Source organism: Thamnophis elegans, chromosome 7 (assembly GCF_009769535.1).
Source record: "Thamnophis elegans isolate rThaEle1 chromosome 7, rThaEle1.pri, whole genome shotgun sequence".
Taxonomy (NCBI): domain Eukaryota; kingdom Metazoa; phylum Chordata; class Lepidosauria; order Squamata; family Colubridae; genus Thamnophis; species Thamnophis elegans.
Window position 1 is genome coordinate 8,281,346 of NC_045547.1, and position 19,776 is coordinate 8,301,121.

At 42.7% G+C, this 19,776-nt stretch overlaps 1 protein-coding gene across 1 annotated transcript; it reads right to left on the reverse strand.

Moving 5' to 3' along the window:
- Positions 1-4,538: 4,538 nt before the first annotated feature.
- KCNJ8 (potassium inwardly rectifying channel subfamily J member 8) lies at positions 4,539-15,154 on the reverse strand. Its single transcript, XM_032220543.1, has 3 exons — positions 14,813-15,154; positions 7,877-8,299; positions 4,539-5,804 (listed from the first exon to the last, which is right to left on the reverse strand). Exons 2-3 carry the CDS (start codon positions 8,236-8,238, stop codon positions 4,904-4,906), a joined length of 1,263 nt encoding a protein of 420 aa, XP_032076434.1. The 5' UTR covers positions 8,239-8,299; positions 14,813-15,154; the 3' UTR covers positions 4,539-4,903.
- Positions 15,155-19,776: the final 4,622 nt, after the last annotated feature.

The following is a 19,776-nucleotide window of genomic DNA, read 5'->3' on the forward strand; positions in this document are numbered from 1 at the left end:
ACTGAAATCTGCCCATCTTCTCAATGAATTTCTTCTTTTTTAAGAAGAGGAGGATGGAACAGGATGATAATCATACAACATTCTTGGATTCAAGATGACCTCTATGCAGTAAATGTAATCCCACTATAATTTTCCACCAGGTCAATGATTCCCCCCCACCCCCCAACTTGACTCAGAAGAGAGGAAATGTCTATGACGCAGTGTTACAGTTAATTGCATGTGAAAATGCATAAATTAGGGACATTTGCATACTGAAAAAGCTTGGGACAACGATGAGATTGTGCTTGGAAAAATATTTATGAATTCTCACGCCGACAAAACTTGCCCACAAATATGCAGTTTGTGCAATTGTATTTTTTAAAAAAGGATTTGCAGATGAATAAGATGGGGCAGAATGAGTTTGTGCTACAAAAGCGCCGTAGAAAGTAAAATAAAATAATTCTTCTCACCATTGCAGCAGTTCTCACCTTCTGTATTCGAACCTGACTTTAAACTTTGAAACTTGGCTACAAAAACACAAGTCCTATGATCATGTAACGCTCCATGATCAAACAAAAATACGTGATGTTACAGGTTAATATTGGCTTGGTTCACACACATGCTAAGGCCAGTGGTGGGATTTAAAATGTTTTACTACCAGTTCTGTGGGCATGGCTTGGTGGGCGTGGCTTAGTGGGCACGGCAGGGGAAGGATACTGCAAAATCTCCATTCCCTCCCCACTAATCGGCTTTCCAGCTCCGTTCTCCTGTGAAGGGCAACAGAAGAAGACCCAGCCCATCAGCTGGGACTCAGGAGGCAGCGAATAGTTCAGGGGCGTGGCCAGCCAGAGGTGGTATTTGCCGGTTCTCCAAACTACTCAAAATTTCCACTACTAAATCATGATTTGGGGAAAAAAAGGTTTAGAAATTTAATTAATTAATTCTTACTTTGAATATGTTATAAAGGTGTAATGTTATTGGATATATGAAAGTAGATAACAAAAAAATTAACTAAGTTTTATAAAAAGTAATAATTTAGTAACATAGATGGTTGTATTAAATAAATAATTGATAAGGGCAATAAGGTATACATATATGTTGGTCTGCTGAGAAGAAAATAGATATAACAGTAAAGGATTTTTTGTTAACTAATATTAATTATAACAACTAACAATGGAATGATAAGGATAAGGGATACAGTTTATATATATGTGTGTGTGTGTGTGTGTGTGTGTGTGTTGTATTTGTGCTGATAAATAAATAAAGGGAGACTAGTATAGATCTATTTCAAGCTATTTAGCTCTCATCAGCTAGCCATACCCTTACTAGGATTCAAGCTTCCTCCCATATTTGGGCATACCAGGGGTTGTGACACTAATTACATACATATACATATACATATACATATACATATACATATACATATACATATACATATACATATACATATACATATACATATACATATACATATACATATACATATACATATACATATACATATACATACACACACACACACACACACACACACACACACACATACACACACACACACACACACACACACATATTGGGAGTCCTCCTGGACCCACAGCTGACTTTCGAACATCATTTGTCAGCTGTGACCAGGGGGGCATTTGCCCAGGTTCGCCTGGTGCACCAGTTGCGCCCCTACCTGAACCGGGAGGCTCTCACAACAGTCACTCGTGCCCTTGTGACCTCTAGGCTGGAGTACTGCAATGTGCTCTACATGGGGCTGCCCTTGAAGAGTATTCGGCGACTTCAGCTAGTCCAGAATGCAGCCGCGTGAGCGATTGTGGGTGCACCTCGCTTCACTCACATAACACCTATCCTCCGCGAGCTGCACTGGCTACCTGTCGAGCTCCGGGTACACTTCAAGGTGCTACTTGTCACCCATAAAGCCCTTCATGGTAGTGGATCTGGGTACTTGAGAGACCGCCTACTGCCAATTACCTCCACGCAACCTATTAGATCTCATCGATTAGGCCTCCTCCAAGTTCCATCTGCCGGTCAATGTCGACTGGCAACCACATGGAGGAGAGCCTTCTCGGTGGCAGCTCCGACCCTATGGAACGATCTCCCCGTGGAGATTCGTACCCTCACCACCCTCCAGACCTTCCGCACAGCCCTCAGAATCTGGCTATCCCGTCAGGCCTGGGGCTAAGATTGTAACCCGCCCGAATAGTATGAATGTTGTGTTTTAATTATGTATTGCCTTATATGTTAAAAGTTTGTCTTCCTCCCCCCCCCTTTTAAGTTGTGAGCCACCCTGAGTCCCCCCAGGGAAAAGGGCGGCATATAAATAAACATATCTATCTATCTATCTATCTATCTATCTATCTATCTATCTATCTATATCTATATCTATATCTATATCTATATCTATATCTATATCTATATCTATATCTATATCTATATCTATCTATATCTATCTATCTATCTATCTATCTATCTATCTATCTATCTATCTATCTATCTATCTATCTATCTAGTACTACCATAACAAAAGAAACTTGGACACAAATTGTAAACAGTGATTTTGGGGGTGGGAAAGAGCTTAGAAATTTTGTCAACTAATTTTTGTTTAGAATATGTTATAAAGGTTTAAGGCTATTGGATGACTCTGTAATAATTAATGAAATGCCATTAGGTGGTTGTGTTTTTTAACTATGGATTATTCTAGGACACTAAAACAATTTCAGTCAAATGAAAACTATGATATGTTGAAAGTAAGACTCATTAAGAACTTTGACATTTGATATGAATGTAAGTAATAACTGTGGAAGAGATGCACGAAAGCTAATTATAACCAATTGACACACTTTCTACAAGATGTAATGTAAGATGATTATTTTTGTGTGTGTGTTGTTTGTTTAATAAAAATTTAAAAAATGAAAAAAAAATTTCCACTACCACGTCTCTAGAACTGCTCAGAACCGAGTGAATACCATCTCTGGCTAAGACAGTGGTGGCTTGTTCATAGTACACTGGACAACTTCTTTTAAATCTGATCCACTACGTAATATAAACCTAGTTTTTTTTAAAAAAAATCTCTCTTTTTCTTCCCCTTCATTATCATTCTTCCTTCTTCTCTTCCTCCTCCTTCTCCTCCTCCCCCGCCATTCTTGTGGGTTCACACACAATTACTTCCTTCAGGCGTATCTGTGCCTCCTTTTTCTTTCTTAATAGTCTTATCTGGATTGTGTTTCTGTCAACACTCAGTCGCTCTAGTGTGCTAATGGAAGAACTCTCACGCCTGAATATACAGAGCTAACCAGCAAGAATTACCAGTAACTTAAACAAAAGAAATAAATAAGAATTTTACAGAAGATGCCCTGACATGGTTATGATTTAAGGCTGTATTTGATTACTTGGAGCTTTTAAAAAAAAGGCTTATATTCTGCATTTCACAAAGTCCTCATCATGCCCTATAAAATTTTAAAGGTTCGATTTTCCTCTGTGTCTTTTGAAAATGAAAGTTTCCCCGCCTTTCTCTTTATATGTTCTTGTAATGTTTTATGTGTTTATGGGTAGCCAGAAAATTGCAGATAGTCCTCAACTTACAAGCATTATTCTGTCAACGTCCTGACTGACGAACTCAATTAAAGCAAGCACACTCGAGACCTGCCAGTGTCTTAATGCAAAACTTTATTGAGTGCATCATTTTGGTACTATTGAAAGCAAAACCAGCTCTACCTAATTCCCGCGCAAACCCACATAGTTACAATATAGAATTCTCCCTGCCCCCTATTTGTGTAAGTCACGTTATCCAATTGAGTGTCATCGTATTGTTATGAGAAAGAAGGTCCGATCTTAGCTAACACCTGCAGATGTGTCCTTGGTTCTCACAGCTCTCTTTCTTGAAGTCTAGAACCTGTATTCCATCTCACCCCCCCCTCTAGTCCTTGACAAGTTGAGAAGTGATAACAGCAAAAGCGCACTTCAAGCTTGACACATTCATTCAGTGACCGTTCAAAGTTACGACGACACTGAAAAAAAGTGACGTACGGCCATTTTTCACACGCCCATCACAGCATCCCCACAATCACATGATCAAAATTCAGGTGCTTGGCAACTGAGAGATACTTAGGAGAGTTGCACTGTCCCAGGGTCACCACGTCTAACGTTCCTACCCTGTTTTCTTGAAAATAAGACCTCCCCGGATAATAAGCCCAATCGGGCTTTTGAGCACATGCGCTCAAATAAGCCCTCCCCTGAAAATAAGCCCTCCCTGAAAATATTGCAACACGGCAGCAGCCATGAGGTGACCACGATCACTGCCTCTTCCTGCGCCTCAAAAATAATAAGACCTCCCCGAAAATAAGGCCAAGCGCTTATTTCGGGGGTCAAAAGAAAATAAGACCCTGTCTTATTTTCGGGGAAACACGGTACTTGCCAAGCAAGCAAAGCCAAGTAAAATCAATGGGGAAAGCTAGATTTGCTTAATGACCGCACAATTCACCTAACACAGTGTTTCTCAACCTTGGCGACTTTCAGTCCTTTGGACTTCAACTCCCAGAATCCCCCAGCCAGCATGGCTGGCTGGGGGAATTCTGGGAGTTGAAGTCCACAGGACTGAAAGTCGCCAAGGTTGAGAAACACTGACCTAATAACTACAGTGATCCACTTACCAACCGTGGCAAAGAAGTTCATAAAACGGGGGCGATATTTAATAACGTTCTCGCTTAAAAGCAGAAAGTTTGGCCTCAGTTGTGTTGGTTGGTTGAGGACATGCAAACGTTGGTCCACCTATTAATAATGGCCTCAGCTACAACCCACATTTGCATATAATAAATAACCCTTAATAGCTATTAAATGTTTATATCAAATTAATACTAATATTATAACAAAGATAAAGCCCGGTTTTTGCAGGCCCACCGAATATGACTGGTTGGGTCTGTCATGTTTCCATGGGGTTCTGGTTGCCTTCCGGTGTGATGAACTGGACTTTAGGCACAATGAAGGAAGAGTTATTCCTCCGGATTGAATTATTCCTCCGCATGGAGTTATTCCTTCGCATGGAGTTACGTTTCCTCAAAGAGTTTTGATGGAACAGCTCACTTTTCTGGAGGGTCTGGATGAGAATGGAGGGCTTCTCATCCAGCTCCTTGGCACTGCAGCGGGGCGCCGCAACTTTGCTGGTGTTGCCAAATTTGGAGTAGTCCACCGCATACGTCCCTTCTTCTTCCGTGACGATGGGCACAAAGCGATGTCCCCAGAGGATCTCTTCTGATATGTAGGACGTTCTGGCTTGGGTGGTGATTCCAGTGGTTTCCACCACACCTTCAAGTATGACAATGATTTCTAGGTCTTTGTTGGCCAGGTCGTTGGCGGAGATGTCATACAGAGGACTCCGCTTATCAATGACATGACAAATGATCAACGGAGCCACCAAGAAAATATTGTTGTTTTCAAGAGGATTGTCTACTGGAACGTCGAGCTGGTGGATTGGGATGACTTCTCCTTCTGGAGTGGTGGTCTTCCTGACAACCTGGATTCGTACTGAGGCACTAATGATCATGCTTTTCCTTAGGTCCCCTACGCGGAACATGAAACACAGGTGGCCATTACGGACAGCGATGACCGCGTTCCGGCTGAAGATTAATGTTTCTGCTCTCCGGTGGGCCTGGGCGGTTTTCATAAAGATACAACCCAACATGACCGCATTGATGATCAAGCCCACAATGTTTTGGAGGATCAAAACACTGATGGCTATGGGACATTCCTCGGTCATCATCCTTCCCCCGAAACCAATGGTGACCTGGACCTCAATGGAGAAGAGGAAAGCAGAGACGAAGGACCTGTCGGAAAGGTGGAAAAAGTGGAATGCAGTCATAAAGTACAGAAACTTAACTAATCAGCTGTTTTCCATTTTGCAAGCATGCATATAAGGTTGGTCAAATCCACTGAAAAATCCTGCATCGTATAACCTGTTTCCCCGAGAATAAGACCTCCCTGGATAATAAGCCCAATCAGGCTTTTGAGCGCATGCGCTAAAATAAACCTCAAAAATAAGACCTTCCCTAAAATATTGCAACACAGCAGCAGCCATGAGGTGACCATGCTTGTCGCCTCCTGCACCTCAAAAATAGTACCATGTTTTCCTGAAAGTAAGACAGGGTCTTATTTCCTTTTGCCCTCCAAAATATGGGCCTTATTATTGGGGGGGGGCTTATTGTTTTACGGGTGCTGGAGGCAGCGAGCGGGTTCACTTCATGGCTGCTGTGTTGTGCTGCTGTGACAGCGCAACACAGCCATTTGCCCCTGAGGCTGTGCCCGCGTCCTCCCATCCTCGTGCCAGGCTCTTCAAGAGCCCGCTCACAAGAGAGCAACTGCCTGGCAACCGCCCCCCCCCTCCAGCCAGGCAGAGCGCCATTCATTGTCCTAGGAGCATCCCGAAGGCGCCAAGCCGGGGGGGGGAACAGGTGCTCATGCAGCTTGGCTCCTTCAGGATACTGCTGGGTCAGTGAGTGGCCCTCTGCCTGGCCAGAGATGTAGATGGTCCAATGGGCTTATTTTCAGGAGAAGGCTTATATTTTTGCCCACTCCAATTTTCAGGACATGTCATATTTTGGGGGAAACACAGTAAGACTTCCCCCCAAATAAGGCCAAGTGCTTGTTTCAGTGCTCAAAAGAAAATAAGACCCTGTCTTATTTTTGGGGAAACACTGAACATGGGTTCACACAACACATCAGATCAAATCAAGATTGGGTTACGGCCTTAACATATTATGTGAATAAACTGCAGGTAGTCCTTAGTTTGAAGTGACTGAAAGAATTGACTTATGACTGTTTTTCACACTTACGACCAATGCAGCATCCCCATCAGGGTTTCAACCGGTTCGCGGTGGTCCCCGCGAACTGGTTGGTCGGTGAATCCAGAAGTAAATAACTTCCGGGAACGTCGAAGGGCCCACCCGCCCGCCCGCGCTCCTTACCGGTCTTTAAAGGCTTCTGCGCTTCCACGCAGGCGCATGGCACATACAGCGCCTGCGCGATTCTCTGCGAGCAGCTGGAGCCTCGCGCAGGCGCTAAGACGCATGCGTGAACTGGGTGCGTGCACGAGGACGCCGCCGGCCCTGTTCCAACCGAATCGGTTGGAACGGGATAAGCAACCCACCACTGATCCCCATGGTCACATGATCAACATTTGGATACTTGGCTTCATATTTATGACGGTTGCAATGCCCCAAGAGTGTGTGATCCCCTTTTGCGACCTTCTGACAAGCAAAGTCAATGCGGTAGCCAGATTTGCGTAACACTAGGTTCCTAACTTAATACCCGCAACTTAACAACTGTGCAAAGAAAAGTCATAAAATGGGGCAAAGGTTCACTTAGGAACCTCCCTTGCTTAGGAACAGAAATGTTGGCCTCAATTGTGGCCGTACATCGAGGACTACCTGTATTTATGAAGCCCTGGATTTGTTTGCATGTCTGTGTCAGCGTAATGCATTCACCAAAAGCAGAACTCTGAGGCAAGTAGATTCCTCAAAGAACATGTTTATTGGATACATCATATCGGCACAGCTGGTGAAAACCAACTCTAAAAATTCCCGAGGTTTCCCCCTAATTAAAAGAGCAATTTTTTTCCCCCTCCAGGAGGTCATCAGTCACATTGTCCAAGGCTGGTCGGCTGCTTGGTCACTCTTCCCCTCCTTCAAACTGGCATCTGTTGAGATGACCTTGGTTCCCATGAGAAAACTTTTTTGTTTTGACTGTTAGACAATCTATCTACTTCCCCCCTCCCTTCACCTTCCCAGGGTTCATGACAACTATGAGGCAGCCCAAGGTGGCTTCAGCCAAGTTTCGCTTCAGAGCTGACCGTCTGCAGTCGTGGCATCCAACCTCTCATCTTCAAGGCGTGACTCCTTACCTGATGCAGGTGATGCACGGTTTCCATTTGTCGATGTCTTCATTGCTGCAAGGCTTATCCATGTCTCCATGGGCGAAAGCCACCAGCCACCACATCATGGCGAAAAACAACCAGCTGCAGAGGAAGGACATGGTGAAGATCACCAAAGTGTGGCGCCATTTCAGGTCCACCAGGGTGGTGAAGATGTCTTGCAGGAATCGTCCCTGCTCGCGGATGTTCTTGTGGGCCAAGTTGCACGCGCCGTTTTTGGCAATGAAGCGGGCTTTGCGTTGGCGGTCTCGGATGCGGGGCTTGCCCAAATTCTCAGCTGCAATGCGGGCAAGAACATATTCTTCTGGGATGATGCTTTTCCTGGCCAACATCTTCCTGCCACCATTGCCCAACAACTGGCATACAAAAGACTCCTTTCACTTTTCTCAAATCCTGCAACGAGGGGAAAAAATACACCTTCATCTTTTTGTTCCCTTTTTCTTAGCTGCAAGCTAAGATGACAAAGCTAAGAAGTAGGTTCCAAAGAGATCATAGTTAATTCCTGTTTGGGAAGAATTATAACCTCTATGCCAGTATTTCTCAACCTTAGCAACATTAAGATGTGTGGACTTCAACTCCCAGAATTCTCTAGCCACCTATGCTATGCTGGCTGGGGAAAACATCTTAAAGTTACCAAGCTTGAGAAACACTGATCTGTACAAGTATTTCCAGTTCTGGGCTGTGATTTCACCGTACTATTGTCTTAAATATAAAGGACTTCCTCTTTGTTTTTTTAATTGACTCATCTTTCTTTGAAGACGGTTTAATTCTGTGCTGTCAATTTCATTCATGAGTGAGTTATCATTTAAAATGGATTTTTAATGACGTCGTGAAATAGATATACTACTGAAGCCCTTGTTCTTGAAACCTTTAACTGGGTGAAAAACAGTGGTGGGATTCAGCCGGTTCGCACCTATCCGGGAGAACCGGTTCTTAACTTTCTAAGCAGTTTAGAGAAACGGTTGTTGGAAGAAATCTTTTTTTAGTTTTTTTCCACTTTACAGGGCTAATCCTGTAAGGAAGGCAGGAAGGAAACATTCTGGTGTTGTTTCTAGCTTAATCTTTATTGCCCTGCTTACAGAAACTGCCTCTCCGGTTAATTCTTATTACATTGTCACAGCTAAGGCGAAGCGTCCATCGACCTGAGTAATGTTGAGTTGGCCACACCCACACGGTCACATGACCATAAAGCCCCACCTACCCACCTGGTCATTAGGACAGAGAACTGGTTGTTAAATTATTTCAATCCCACCACTGGTGAAAAGCATTATAAAGTCAACATTTTTGAACCAAGATAACTCAACTAGGCTAACTTATAGAATGCACCCAAATTTCAATTCATGACTCATGTGGAATTGAAAGTTGGCCAAATGTTATGTTGGAAGTTAAAACCCACCCCTCTCTTAGAGAAATGAAATATTTTAGGAAGTATGAAAGGGCAGAATATTTCCTTTAAATGGGAGACAAAAACTCAGCTCCTCCCACCTTTGTCAATGAGCCATTAAGATCTGTATCAGTCTATTCTACATAACAACAATCTACCCCCTTCAGCTCCAGTGTGATGGGATTAAGGCATGATAAGTATTAGTGCTTTACCCATCTCACCACAGGGCACCTGGGAAGATTACATCATCACCCAGCAAGCCAAGCAAGATAGCCTACAGAATTGCTCCTGCATGGCCCCCATGGGAGTCTGATAACCAATCAGAACACAAGATCAAATTCAAAGCCCAGAGGGGGCATAAAATTCAGGGTTCTCTCAGCATCTCTGCCTTTCTTCTTCTTCACCAACATCTTGAAGCATGTGATCACCTTTTCTACCATTAAACCATCTTTCCAAGCAGCCTCCCTGTTTCTAGCGTCTTTCCCCCCACTTGGAACTGAATCCAGAAGGACATTTGTTCCAACGGTTATACGACATAAACATGATATTAAATATGAGACAGCAGTGTGCAGCAGTGATGGGTTTCAATTTTTTTTAGAACCTCTTCTGTAGGTGTGGCCTGCTTTGTGGGAGTGGCTTGCCGGCCATATGACTGGGTGGGAGAGGCTTGCCGGCCATGTGACTGAGTGGGAGTGGCTTGGCAATCATGTGACTGAGAGGGCATGGCCAACTTGTAAAATGTGGTGAAACTCACTTAACAACGCTCTTGCTTAGCAACCCGAAATGTTGGCTCAGAAACTCTGGCATTTGAAGCACGGACGTCTTAAAGCTGTCAAGTTACAAGACCCTTGCATCCCTAACCCTTTAGGGAAAAAAAAACCCAGGGGTGTTCAAACTTGACAGCTTTAAGACTTGTGGACTTCAACTCCCAGAATTCCTCCTCTCGCTCTTCATCTTGATGATGTGTGGACGGGTGGGGGAAGGGAACTGGAACCGGTTCTAAACGACAATGTAGATCTGTGGAACCTCTTCTATAGAAGAGGTTAGAACTGGCAGGAACCCACCCCTGGTGTGCAGCCAGCGCCAAACAAGTGAATATAATCCTAAATTGCATTAACAGAGAGATTGAATCAAGATCACGTGTGGTACTAATACTACTCTATAAAGCTTTAGTAAGACCATACCTAGAATACTGCATCCAGTTTTGGTCACCATGATGTAAAAAAAGTTGTAGAGTCTCTAGAGAAGAGCAACAAAAATGATTAGGGGCCTGGAGGCTAAAACATATGAAGAACGGTTGCAGGAACTGGGGATGTCTAGTTTAATGAAAAGAAGGACTAGGGGAGGCAACGTATGAAGAACAGTTGCAGGAACTGGGCATGGCAAGTATAATGAAGAAAAGGACCAGGGACGATACGATAGCAGTATTTCCAATATTTGAGGGGCTACCTCAGAGGAGGGGGACAATCTGAAACCTAAAACCTGAAGGTGAGACAAGGAGCAATGGATGGAAACTGATCAAAAAGAGATTCAACCTAGAAATTTCTGACAGTGAGAACAATCAACCCATGGAACAGAAGTTGCCTTCAAAAAGTTATGGGAGCTTCATCACTGGAGGCTTTCAAGAAGAGACTGGACTGCCAGTTGTCAGAAAGGGTATAGGGTCTCCTGCTTGAGCATAGGGTTGGACTAGATGACTTACAAGGTCCCTTCCAACGCTGTTATTCTGTATGATCATAAAACACTTTATGACATAATACCAATTGCCATAAAACGTTTCCTGAGCTGATGTTTGATTGTGCTTTATAGTTCCAATGTTCCCCTCGCATTCCTGACTCTAGGGGGCAGTGCTCATCTCTGTTCCAAAGCCAAAGAGCCAGCGCCTGTCTGAAGATGTCTCCGTAGTCATGTGGCCGGCATGACTCAATGCCAAAGGTGCACTGAAGGCTGTTACCTTCCCACCAAACGTGGTTCCTATTTTTCTACTTGCATTTTTTACATGCTTTCAAACTGCTAGGTTGGCCGAAGCTGGGACAAGTAACAGGAGCTCACTCCATTATGTGGTGCTAGGGATTCGAACTGCTGAACTGCCGACCTTTCTGATTGACAAACTCAGTGTCTTAGCCACTGAACCACCACATCCAACATGGGCTATTTTTATGACAGGCGCATCTCTGAATATCTCCCTCACTTTTAAAGAACTTTTCTTAAAAGTGACTTCTGGTTTGCTTGTAGGGTCGTTTTTTGCCCTCCGGAGCCTTCAGGGAAGTCTGATGGCTCTGGAGGGCAAAAAACAACCGTTTGTTCCCAAACTTCCGGTTTGCCCGTAGGGCTGGTTTTTCAGTGAAAAATGGCCTCAAAAGAAGGCCGAAGTCAGCTGGCCAGTGCGCACATGTGTGCTGGCCAGCTGACAGAGCAACGCCTCGCATGCCCAGACAAATGGCTCCGCGTGCCACCTGTGGCACGGGTGCCATAGGTTCACCATCACAGTTCTATTCTATTCTATTCTGTTTGGTTCGGTTCGGTTCTATTCTACATTACATTCAACTTCATATTTTCTATTCTTTTCTATTCCATATTTTCTATTCCATTCCATTCCATTCCATATTTTCTATTCCATTCCATATTTTCTATTCTATTCCATTCCATTCCATATTTCCTATTCTATTCCATTCCATTCCATAGTTTCTATTCCATTCCATATTTTCTATTCTATTCCATTCCATTCCATTCCATATTTCCTATTCTATTCCATTCCATTCCATAGTTTCTATTCCATTCCATATTTTCTATTCTATTCCATTCCATTCCATATTTCCTATTCTATTCCATTCCATATTTTCTATTCCATCCCATTCCATATTTCCTATTCTATTCCATTCCATTCCATATTTTCTATTCTATTCTATTTCATTCCATATTTTCTATTCCATTCCATATTTTCTATTCTATTCCATTCCATTCCATATTTTCCATTCCATTCCATTCCATATTTTCTATTCCATTCCATATTTTCTATTCTATTCCATTCCATTCCATTCCATATTTCCTATTCCATTCCATTCCATTCCATATTTTCTATTCCATCCCATTCCATATTTTCTATTCTATTCCATTCCATTCCATATTTCCTATTCTATTCCATTCCATATTTTCTATTCCATCCCATTCCATATTTCCTATTCTATTCCATTCCATTCCATATTTTCTATTCTATTCTATTCCATTCCATATTTTCTATTCTATTCCATTCCATTCCATTCCAGATTTTCTATTCTATTTTATTGTATTCTTTCGATTCCATTCCATTCCATATTTTCTATTCTATTCCATTCCATATTTTCTATTCTATTCTATTCTATTCTATCCTATTCTATTCTATTTGAAAATCATTTGGAAACAAGCCCACGAAAGACAAGAAGTGCTGCTTCCCCTGAAAGCCTGCTTGCAACCTTTGAAAGCCACTCTTCCCAAATAAAAACAATTCCCCCACTGCCGATGTCTCACATCCAGTGGGTAAAAAAGCATCTGTGTCCTGAGGGTTGAAACTTGAAATAAATGCAAGTATGAATAAAACATTTGACGTCCGTTACATTAAGGAACTTTTTTTTTTAAAAAAAGACACTCTGAGTTGGCAATATTACACTACAAACACAATAATATAATATTACAAACACTTCTTGGAATTAAACAGGATTTCATTGGAGATGCCTTAGAACCTGGAAAGTTTGTGAGAGAAAGTTTGCTTCAGTGATCGTCCTGAAACCGAGCAAGGGGGTTTTTTCCCAGCACGTCCCAAGTGCCTTGCTTTAATTCCTTAATTTATTACAGCAGCTGAAAACCAGATCTGAGATTAAGGAGAGATCCTTTCTTCCAGCAAGCGCGTGCACGCACACACAAAGCGAAAAGAATTTTGGGCGCTGCTGTAGCAACTGGACCAGGCTTGCAAAAAGCATGACATTGAGGGGGGGGGGGGCATAGAATGATAGCTTTGGAAGAGACCTTGGAGGTCTTCTAGCCCAACCCCTCTGGTGAAGGGAAGAACTCTCTGGAAGAACAACTATGGCTTGCAAAACTCTATTAACTCGGTGGGGCGGGGGGGGTGGGTGGGGGCTGCACGAAGGAAAGTTCAGCCAATCTCATTATACACATGACAATAAAGGTTTGAATTGAATTGAACTTGCTGAAGGTGGGGCCAAGGGGCTCCTTCCGGTTTTGTTTTTCTATTCACAAACTAACAGCATAACTGGAACTTTCTTTTTTTCTTTTCTTTTGAAGGTGTTTCGCTTCTAAGGAACTTATCCTTAGTTCTAGGGTGCTTCTCTTCTTGATTAGTTTCCATCCATTGCTTCTTATCCTGCCTTCACTATAGAATGGAATAGAATAGAATAGAAAATATAAAATGGAATGGAATGGAATAGAATAGGAAAAAAAGGAAATATAAAATGGAATGGAATAGAAAAGAAAATATAAAATGGAATGGAATAGAATAGAATAGGAAAAAAAGGAAATATAAAATGGAATGGAATAGAAAAGAAAATATAAAATGGAATGGAATGGAATAGAATAGGGAAAAAAGGAAATATAAAATGGAATGGAATAGAATAGAAAATATAAAATAGCATGGAATGGAATGGAATAGAATAGAATAGAATAGAATAGAATAGAAAAGAAAATATAAAATGGAATGGAATAGAATAGAATAAAATAGAAAATATGGAATGGAGTAGAATAGAAAATATGGAATGGAATTGAATGGAAAGGAATAGAATAGAAAATATGGAATGGAATGGAATAGTATAGAAAAAATGTGCAATAGAATGGAATAGAATAGAATTCTTAATTGGCCAAGGGTGATTGGACACACAAGGAATTTGCCTTTGGTGCATATGCTCTCAGTGTATATAAAGACAAATAAAATAGAATACATTCATCAAGAGTCATAAGATACAACACTTAGTGATAGTCCAGGTTACTAATAAGCTATCAAATCTTATTAGGAAACAATTAAAAACAACATAAATTGAGAAATATACAAGCAACATGGTTATAGCCATAAGTGAGAAGAGATGGATACTAGGGAGGAAGAGAAGAATAGTAATACAGTCTTAGTAGGTAATATGACAGTGTTGTGGGAATTAGTTGTTAAGCAGATTGATGGCATGTGGGGAAAAAACTGTCCTTCTGTCTAGTTGTTCTGATGTGCAGTACTCTATAGCGGCAATTTGAGGGTAGGACTTGAAACAATTTATGTCCAGGATGTGAGGGGTCTGTAGATATTTTCACAGGTAATTTGGAGAATAAGCTGGACCCCACCCACCCACCTCTTCTCGGTGACAGCCCCATCAAATATTGGGAGGCTGTCATTCTGCTCCCTGTCATCCTCCTCTCTTCCTTAGACTTAGCCATACCCCGTTCCCACAACCGTTCATCCTGCAGGTTTAGCCTCCAGATGCTTTTGACCCTCTTTGTTGCTCTCCTCTGCACTCAAAAAGCCCAAAGAAGGAAAACGGGACTCTTACCAAGAGACGCCGCAAAGCCTGCAGTCAGCTGGGCCGACTCTTGCGCGCTGCCATGGGCGCAGGGAGATCCCGGGATGCGCAAGGCGAGGAAAGAGACAGGATCGCAAGGGCGAGGAAGGAGACGACCTCCGGTTATTCCTTGGTCCAGAAGGGTGGGAGGGAAGAGACGCGCAGGTCCCAGGAATGGGGAGGGGGGGGGCAAACGGCTCCTGCCCCGCTTTGGGACGCCTGGCTGGGCGCAGAACGAGGCAATCGGGCGCGGCAAGAAGGGTCTTACGGTTGCTGCTTTGGCCGAGCCAGATCGCGCCCCCTCTTGCGCAGGGAACTTTTCTGCATTTTCTGAGATCGGGGATGGGACGGAGGGGAAGGAGGGGGGGGAAGGGGGAGGGAGGCTGGCCGGGGTCCAAAATTCAAGTGACGCAAGGAAAAGGCGAGGAATTGGGGAGGGGGTGAGCTCCAGAAGGAGAAAGACACGCAGAAAGCACTGGATGAGAGTTCACCCCTAGGAAACGCCAGGGAATCAGTTCTTGGGCTTTCAAGCCGGTTGGTAGAATTAGTGACTGGCCTCTCTTAAGAAATGAAGAAAATAAGTTTTTTTTCCCTTTGCTTGAAGAGGGCTTGTCCCAGCTCAAGGTTTGCCCAAAGCAGCTGTGAGTCCAGCTGTGTTCTACACTGCTGCATGCTAGTTTATCTTGGTGAGCTTAGCTGGGTCCAAAGTTTTGAGCAGGCTGGATTCATGCAACAATGAAGAAGAATAAGAATTCTTTATTGGCCAAGTGTGATTGGACACACAAGGAATTTAGTCTTGGATGCATAAGTGTACATAGGAAACACCAAGCCTGAAGTAGTCTGAAGCAGCTTGAAGATGACGAATGTGACTTCGTCGAAACGTCGCCAAGACATCTCCAATTCTACGCGGGAGAAAACCCGAACAACTAGAGACCTACACACACACACATATATATGTTATATTTATGCTGATAAATAAATAAAGGGAGACTAGTATAGATCTATTTCAAGCTATTTAGCTCTCATCAGCTAGCCATACCCATGCTGGGAATCGAACCTGTGCTCTCTCTATATATATATAATTTATTAGACTTTTACAACCCCTGGTAAGCCCCAATTATGGGAAGAAGCTAACTGCTTCCATCATCTGTCAATCGGCTCGTCACAAGAGTCCATCACGACAGAAACCCAATATTTTTACTGTTGCCTTTGTTATATTTGTGTTTTTTTTTAATTTGTGCTGATAAATAAATAAAGGGAGACTAGTATAGATCTATTTCAAGCTATTTAGCTCTCATCAGCAATCCCAGTAAGGGTATGGCTAGCTGATGAGAGCTAAATAGCTTGAAATAGATCTATACTAGTCTCCCTTTATTTATTTATCAGCACAAATTAAAAAAAACACACATATATATAATTATATAATGTATAATTAAATTATAATTGCAGGATAAGGTAAAGGTTCCCCTCGCACATATGTGCTAGTTGTTCTCGACTCTAGGGGGCGGTGCTCATCTCTGTTTCAAAGCCGAAGAGCCAGCGCTGTCCAAAGACGTCTCCGTGGTCATGTGGCCGGCATAACTCAACGCCAAAGGCGCACGGAACATTGTTTTTTTCTACTACATTTTTACATGCTTTGGAACTGCTAGGTTGGCAGAAGTTGGGACAAGTAACGGGAGCTCCCTCCATTACACGGCACTAGGGATTCGAACTGCCGAACGGCCGACCTTTCTGATCAATAAACTGAGCGTCTTAGCCACTGAGCTGCCTTTTTAATTGCAATGTACTAAGCTTTAAAATTATCTGATTTTAGGGTGCAGGGTTGGAATGGAGATCTTTAGTGTTATCGGAACCCAGCCTATTCGATTACTTTTAATTTTTTTTTTAAAAAAAGAATATTAGGTTTAAAATTTTGGTTTATAGTTCACTTTATTGTCTGAACCTTTCAAAAACTGCCAAACAACTTCAGGGTGTTGCGTGTGATGAAAGAAATGTCCTTCTGGGTTCGGTTCCAAGTGGGGAAAAAGACACTGGAGACATGGAGGCTGCTTGGAAAGATGGTTTTAATAGTGGACAGGACCACATGGTTTGAGTCTTGAACAGAAAAGGTGATCACATGCTTCAATGTTGGTGGAGAAGGGAAGGGAAGGGAAGAAGCTGAGTCCCTGGTTTTATGCCCTCTCTGGCCTTTGATCTTGAGCTTGCATTCTGATTGGTTGTCACACTCCCATGGAGCCATGCAGGGGCAACTCTCTGGGCTGCGTTTTGAATCCAGGTTTGGTTGAGTTCTCAGCTGCCATGTGGCGAGTTGGGTAAAGGGCCAGTATTATCATGCTTTAATCCCATCTCCCTGGAGCTGAAGTGGAGAACTCTTTATTATGTAAAGGGACTACCTTGGCCTTCTTAATGGCCCATTGACAAAGTGGGGGTGGGCAGGAAGCTACAGGCAGCTATTCTGTCTTTTAAAACATGTTTCTTTCTTTTCAAATCCAGAGAAATATTCTGCCTTTTCAATATTTCTGAGGATATTTCATTTTTCTGGGAGAGGGCTGGGTGATAACTTCCTACACGTGAATGCCAATCCATTTTCTTCCCCTAGTGTTATGGTAGCCATCATGGTTACCTTATACTTTAGCATCTGGTGTGGAATTGGGTTTACTGAACAGACCATGATTGAGCTAACTGACATTACTAACCCTCAAAGCAGATGGGTTGAAATCTGTAACAGAAGCCCCCTCTCACTTCCAGAAATGCCGGACTTACTCAAAGTAACCCAAGTGACAAATCAAGCAACAATATGAATCACTTTAAACTTATTACACTTAGCAAAATAGTTTGGTGTATCCTTGATCTAAGTTTTTTCCCCCTCCTTTTCTTTCATGAACACATCCTGAAAAAGATGCGTCAGAGACCGGAGAAGCATACGTGCCAGACATCACTGGAAAATAAAACAAAGCTAATCAGTACTTAATGAAACTTTTGATATTTTCCCACTGCCTGGAATGGATGAAGAAGAGTTTTAATTCTGGCATCATCCTCTGTCTTTTTTTTAATGGAAATTTACATCCCTGCAAATCTAATTCCTCTGTTCATCTATCTATCTATCTATCTATCTATCTATCTATCTATCTATCTATCTATCTATCATCTATCATCTATCATCTATCATCTATCATCTATCTATCTATCTATCTATCTATCTATCATCTATCTATCTATCTATCTATCTATCTATCTATCTATCTATCTATCTATCTATCTATCTATCTATCTATCTTCTATCTATCTATCTAAACAGAGCCGAGGTGGCGCAGTGGGTAGAGTGCAGTACTGCAGGCCACTTCAGCTGACTGCTAGATCAGCAGTTCAGCGGTTCAAATCTCACCGGCTCAGGGTTGACTCAGCCTTCCATCCTTCCGAGGTGGGTAAAATGAGGACCCGGATTGTTGTTGGGGGCAATATGCTGACTCTGTAAACCGCTTAGAGAGGGCTGAAAGCCCTATGAAGCGGTATATAAAAATCTGCTATTGCTATTGCTATTGCTATCTATCTATCTATCATCTATCTATCTATCTATCTATCTATCTATCTATCTATCTATCTATCATCTAGCTAGCTATCGTATGCAAAAGAAAATTATCATGTGTTTTATGTTAAATTCCAATATTTACTCTTCCTGTTAGAAATTTAATATTTTTGGGGAAGGGGCAAAGGAATAGTTGATGATAAATGGGTAGATAGCTAGATGATAGCTAACTAGAGATAGAGATAAATGATATTGATAGATGATAGAAAGATAGATATAGATGAGAGAGAGAAACAGATAAATGAGATAGATAGATAGATAGATAGATAGATAGATAGATATAGAGATAGATAGATAGATAGATAGATAGATAGATAGATAGATAGATAGATAGATAGATAGATAGATAGATAGATGATAGATGGATGGATGGATGGATGGATGGATGGATGGGTAGGTAGGTAGGTAGGTAGGTAGGTAGGTAGGTAGGCAGGCAGGCAGGCAGGCAGGCAGGTAGGCAGGCAGGCAGATAGATAGATGATAAAGATTGTTGTGGTCCTCCAGCGACCAGCAGAGCTGACAGCAGATGGCTGGCTGAGGAATTCTGGAAGTTGAAGTCCACCCATCTTCAAGTGACCAAGCTTGAGAAATCCCATCCTAGGTATCTATAGGTAGGAAAAACAGAAAGTTCACCAGCTCCTTGGTAAGTCTCTGGATGTGAGTGTTGTGGACCGCCAGCAACCAGCAGAGCTGGTGGCAGACTTAGACGGTGAGGAGGTTGGGGAGGAACATGGGCCAATCCTGGAGTCTGGGGAAGGCTCTGATGAGGGCTCTGTGTCGGAGGCAGAGAGGGGGCCAGAGCCGTATGCCAGTTATCAGCTGCCTTCAGAGTCAGACATCAGTGAGGCAGACAAACATCTGGAGCCTGTTCCCAGTGTGCGCATGCGCAGAGTTGCCAGAGGAAGGGAACAGCTGAAGAACAGGAGTCGACTTGGAAGTAAGGCCACAGGTAGATGGTGAATGGCCCCTCCCAGAGGAATAAAAGAGGACCTGGCAGGCCACAACACTACAGTACCAAGCCTTTGATTTTGCTAGTTGCATAAGATCTAATTTTGATTCACCACCAGTGCTTAGTACTTAGGGGATGGAAAGGGAGTCAGAGGGAGAGCATTCGTTCCCTTTGGATCTCAACCAAGCCTCCCTTGGCCCATGCTGTGCTTACCAAGCTCTTTTTGGAAAGATAAACATGTACCCTGGTAAGAGCAGCCAAGAATTTGCCTTCAAACCGCTGCTCCTTTGGTCTTCCCTGGACTCAGACTAAGTTCTTTAGGGGTTTTCAGTTTGTCAGAGCGAAGGCCTTCTTCTTGTCACAATAAGCGCTAACTTGAATGGATTATGCTCTCAGAGAACCAGGCCGAAAAGCACTACA